The sequence below is a fragment of the Monomorium pharaonis genome, chromosome 8, assembly GCF_013373865.1.
Source record: "Monomorium pharaonis isolate MP-MQ-018 chromosome 8, ASM1337386v2, whole genome shotgun sequence".
NCBI lineage: Eukaryota > Metazoa > Arthropoda > Insecta > Hymenoptera > Formicidae > Monomorium > Monomorium pharaonis.
Window position 1 is genome coordinate 10,328,757 of NC_050474.1, and position 4,315 is coordinate 10,333,071.

The following is a 4,315-nucleotide window of genomic DNA, read 5'->3' on the forward strand; positions in this document are numbered from 1 at the left end:
TTATTACAAACAAAATTTTATTTCATTAAAATATAAAACTACTTAAAAGTAATTTAAAAATTATATGAATCATATAACTGCAATTACATATTTAAATTTTATTTTTACAATTAAATGTCTTATAAATTATATAAACTTTTTAAATTATAAAGAAAAAGTTATACAGCTTACTTGTGAAAAGATCGAAGATCTGTCCCTTTCTTTACCTTACATATTGCACATTCCGATTTGTATTTGTTGAATATTGTCGGAACACTTCCTGATTTTAAATATGTATTTTTATTTTCTACATAAAAGTGTTTTTTCTCAAAATGATCTGAACATAGCCTTGAATCTTTTGATATTCTTATATTTAAATCCAGGTTCATATTTTTAATCCATTTTTCAAATAATTGTGAATATTTTTCCTTGTTTGGGAATCTGTAAAAAACATTTTATTAATACATTATATATTAAACATATTATTATTAAACTTTTCAGACTTAACCTTACTCACCTATGAAACGTTCGTTGTTTATTTTCACTTCCTTTTCCACAATAAACACATTTTTTCATTTTGGAATCTCACTATTTTTACTATTTCTATTATAAAAAAAGTAATATTTTGGATAAAACTGCTATAGACACACCTGCGTCTATAGATAATTAATTTATACACGTGGAATTTCGTATCATCGTCACAGTATACTGTGTTCGTATTCGTATACACCGCCATATTGTGTACAGAGACTACAACCTTCAATTGGTCACACTTATTTCGTCCTATGCCATATCCACTTTAATGAGATCAGTGATCTATTCGATTGATCTTCAACTACTTCCAGCTGGGAGAAAACGAACACAGCGTTGGGAATTCTCAATACTACCAACTTAACCTTTTTTCCCAACACCAGGGCTAATAAAGCTATTTTCGAACGCAGGCATATTTTGTAATAAAATGTACGTCATATGTTGAAATAAATAACAAAATATATATGACTCTATGACCTAGTTTACATCGAGCACTTGGTACGCGTATCAAATAGTAAATAACTATAGTGAATGTGTTATATCATTGACTGATCAGCTTAAATTCACTATTTGATACGCGTACCAAGTGCTCGGTGTAAACTAGAGCAATGTTTATTATTTAAATAATTTGATTTCCCTTTTTTTATTTCATTAATAATTTTACTAAATCTCAAAATTTGAATTTTGGCGCTATTAAAGAGTGGGAGGATTTAGGAAGGTCTCCAAGCTGGTAGATGGCTCTGAAACTCGGACACGCTATTTAACATTGTGCTCTTATGGCAACTTCCACTCTATCTGATCCTCTTTGGTTTTAGTATTGTTGTGTTATTGAAGTGTTTGGGCTCTACAGGTACGCATTCTCTTTAGACGAAGCAATTACGGAAATTGCACACTAAGAGCAATAAACTTTTCTTCGTGATCTGTGGAAATTCAACGTGTTATGTGCTCCACTGACAATAATAGCAGCATGAACAACGGCGTACAGCGTGACGACGTCGGCGACGCGTTCGGATCGTTCGGCAGGTATACATACAAGACTAATGTCCAATTTCTTCAATTCCCGATAAAGTTATCCGGAGGATAAATCTCAAGTTTAACCAATCACGTGCATGGATCTGGTAGTTTATCTCCTGGATAATTTTAACCGCAAGATAACTGGGGCTCGATTCTTGAATTCATTCGCAAGAGAAACGTATTCGCAAATTCTGTTCTTACAGAAAACTTGGAAATTTATTGGCTATCGTATGACTTTTAACCAATAAACTTGCAATTTTTCTGTTAGAGCGGGTATTTACGCATACGTTTTCTTGCGAATGAATTCAAGAATCGAGCCCCTGGGCCCCTATTCTTGAATTCATTCGCAAGAAAACGTATGCGCAAATACCCGCTCTAACAGAAAAGTTGCAAGTTTATTGGTTGAAAGCCATACGATAGCCAATAAATTTTTAACTTTTCTGTAAGAACAGAATTTGCGAATACGTTTCTCTTGCGAATGAATTCAAGAATAGGGGCCCAGGGCCCCTATTCTTGAATTCATTCGCAAGAAAACGTATGCGCAAATACCCGCTCTAACAGAAAAGTTGCAAGTTTATTGGTTGAAAGCCATACGATAGCCAATAAATTTTTAACTTTTCTGTAAGAACAGAATTTGCGAATACGTTTCTCTTGCGAATGAATTCAAGAATAGGGGCCCTGGACGTGAAGAAATCGGGCATAAAGCTGCGTTCTGTTTCATACATAATACGCATAATGCATCGTTCATCTTTGTTGTTTGTCTGACGTTAAATAAAGATGCATTATGTGCATCATGCGTGATACGGAACGCAGTCAGACTCGTGTCCGTTTACATCACGAAGCATTTAAGGCCATTGCATGTATATTTCTGTAACCGGATCATAAGAAATTGAAAATACGATTGGTTAATTCTATCGGTTACGATTGATTTGAGCAATATGATTGGTCGAAATCTTACGGTTACGATTATGGAAATGTACGTGCAATGGCCTTTACATTACATTCGAGTTACCACGCACAAGCCATTGCAAGTTTTTCTATGTGAACCATCATAATCGTCTGTATTTCAAATTTTTACAATAATTAGCTAAATTGTAAAGTAAAAATATCTATGTCTAAAAAAATCTTTAATAGTACTGTAACAAAGAAAGATGTTAGAGTGGATTACTCTCTTGTAGAATATGAACAATTTGATATGGTTAATATGCATTTGGTAATCATTAAAAGCAAACGATTGCTCAATTGCACGAATGGATTAACTTTCATCAATTTGTGAATCACGTACAATTCCTCGCTTGTATCAGATTAAAAACATTGGAAGCATGAACAAGAATTTGGATTAGAACACTCAAATGTGTCACAAATATTTAGAAAAATGTTAATGAAGGCTAGATTTTGATGCCTAATGAAATATGTAAAGAGAGGAGGATTATAGGACCCTTTCTTTATTTCCATTAAACAATGGTTTTTCACTTTCTATTAGCCTTCAACAAAAATTGTAAATATCTAGACAATTTCCATTTGTCGTTGTAAATAGCCTTTAATTATAAATGGCCTTAAATCAATGTAAGCTATTAGTTATAAAAAACTTATTGAATATTTTGAAATAATATTAAATGCTTCAAGTGATATTTAAGTCATTACAATCCTAATATCTATTATCATGCAGCATGAGATTTTGGAAATATCATTGAAGAATATTAGATCTGTGAAGCTGGCATATTTTATTAATAAAAAAAATAAAATTTTTAGTAACACTCATAGTTCCCAAGTTTTTTATGAAAATATAAAAAACATTCTAGAATCTATATTTAAAAAATAAAAATGAACAAAATGTGCACCTTTAAAGTACAAGAAAATAATAAAAGTTATTTTACACATCCGTAATGTATCAATGCCATATCCATTCTATTCATGATTTTCACTGTATGTGTAAACATGTCCATTTAAAAACAAAGGAACACTATCATTACTGACATTAACTGAAAATCATGAACTGAGCGGACATGGCACTGACATGTTACAGACATGATGGAAATACACAAGGTGAAACATTGCGCATAATGGCGGCATGTAGAACGGAACTAAAATCAGATTTTACCCATTTAAAAACGCATATTTCAAACGTGAATGACTAATTAAATAAGAACATAGTATTTATATATATATAATAATTTATATATATTTGAAGTAAAAAACATGTGTATTCATAAATATTAACGTAATATTACTACTGAAAACTAATAAACAATATAACAGAAAATAAAACTTATAGATAAATAAAAATGTAAGAAATATATATAGTGCTAAATAATAATATTGTACATATGCTTCGTTTTTTTTCTATTTTTTTTATTATTTATTTTTATTTTGTTATTAATTACTCTTAAATGTATATACGTTCTGGTTCTAATCAAACATGCTATGACCTCCGTTGGAAAGTCATTACCAATTTTTGAATAAACTATATACGTTAGTTTATCAAAAATTTTGTCTTTGAAATTTAGAAAATTATCGTGGAACAACTCGAATTCTGTATTCATTACTTGTGCAGCTGCCAAAAATTCTGCAGAAGGATGAATACAGTTTCCACGTGATATAAATGATAACCAGTTATCATTACAGGAAGGCATTGCTTTAGTTGTACATCTTAGCGTTGGATATTTGTGTCAAAATTGATGTGTTATATAACTCGTTATATAAATTAGTGCTTCAGATTCGATGTCCTGTGCTGCAATGCTGGCCTCGAACTCTTTTAATAATTTCAACTCGTTATCCTTTGCAAAATAAT

At 31.1% G+C, this 4,315-nt stretch overlaps 1 protein-coding gene across 1 annotated transcript in view; it reads left to right on the plus strand.

Annotated features, from left to right (window-relative positions):
- Window positions 1-1,304: 1,304 nt before the first annotated feature.
- LOC105836709 (caspase-1) overlaps window positions 1,305-4,315 on the plus strand; it is a 38,720-nt gene continuing 35,709 nt past the window's right edge. Inside the window, exon 1 of the mRNA XM_036290999.1 lies at window positions 1,305-1,533. Coding sequence (XP_036146892.1) covers window positions 1,451-1,533 — 83 coding nt within the window. The 5' untranslated portion in view covers window positions 1,305-1,450. The remainder of the gene's footprint in view (window positions 1,534-4,315) is intronic.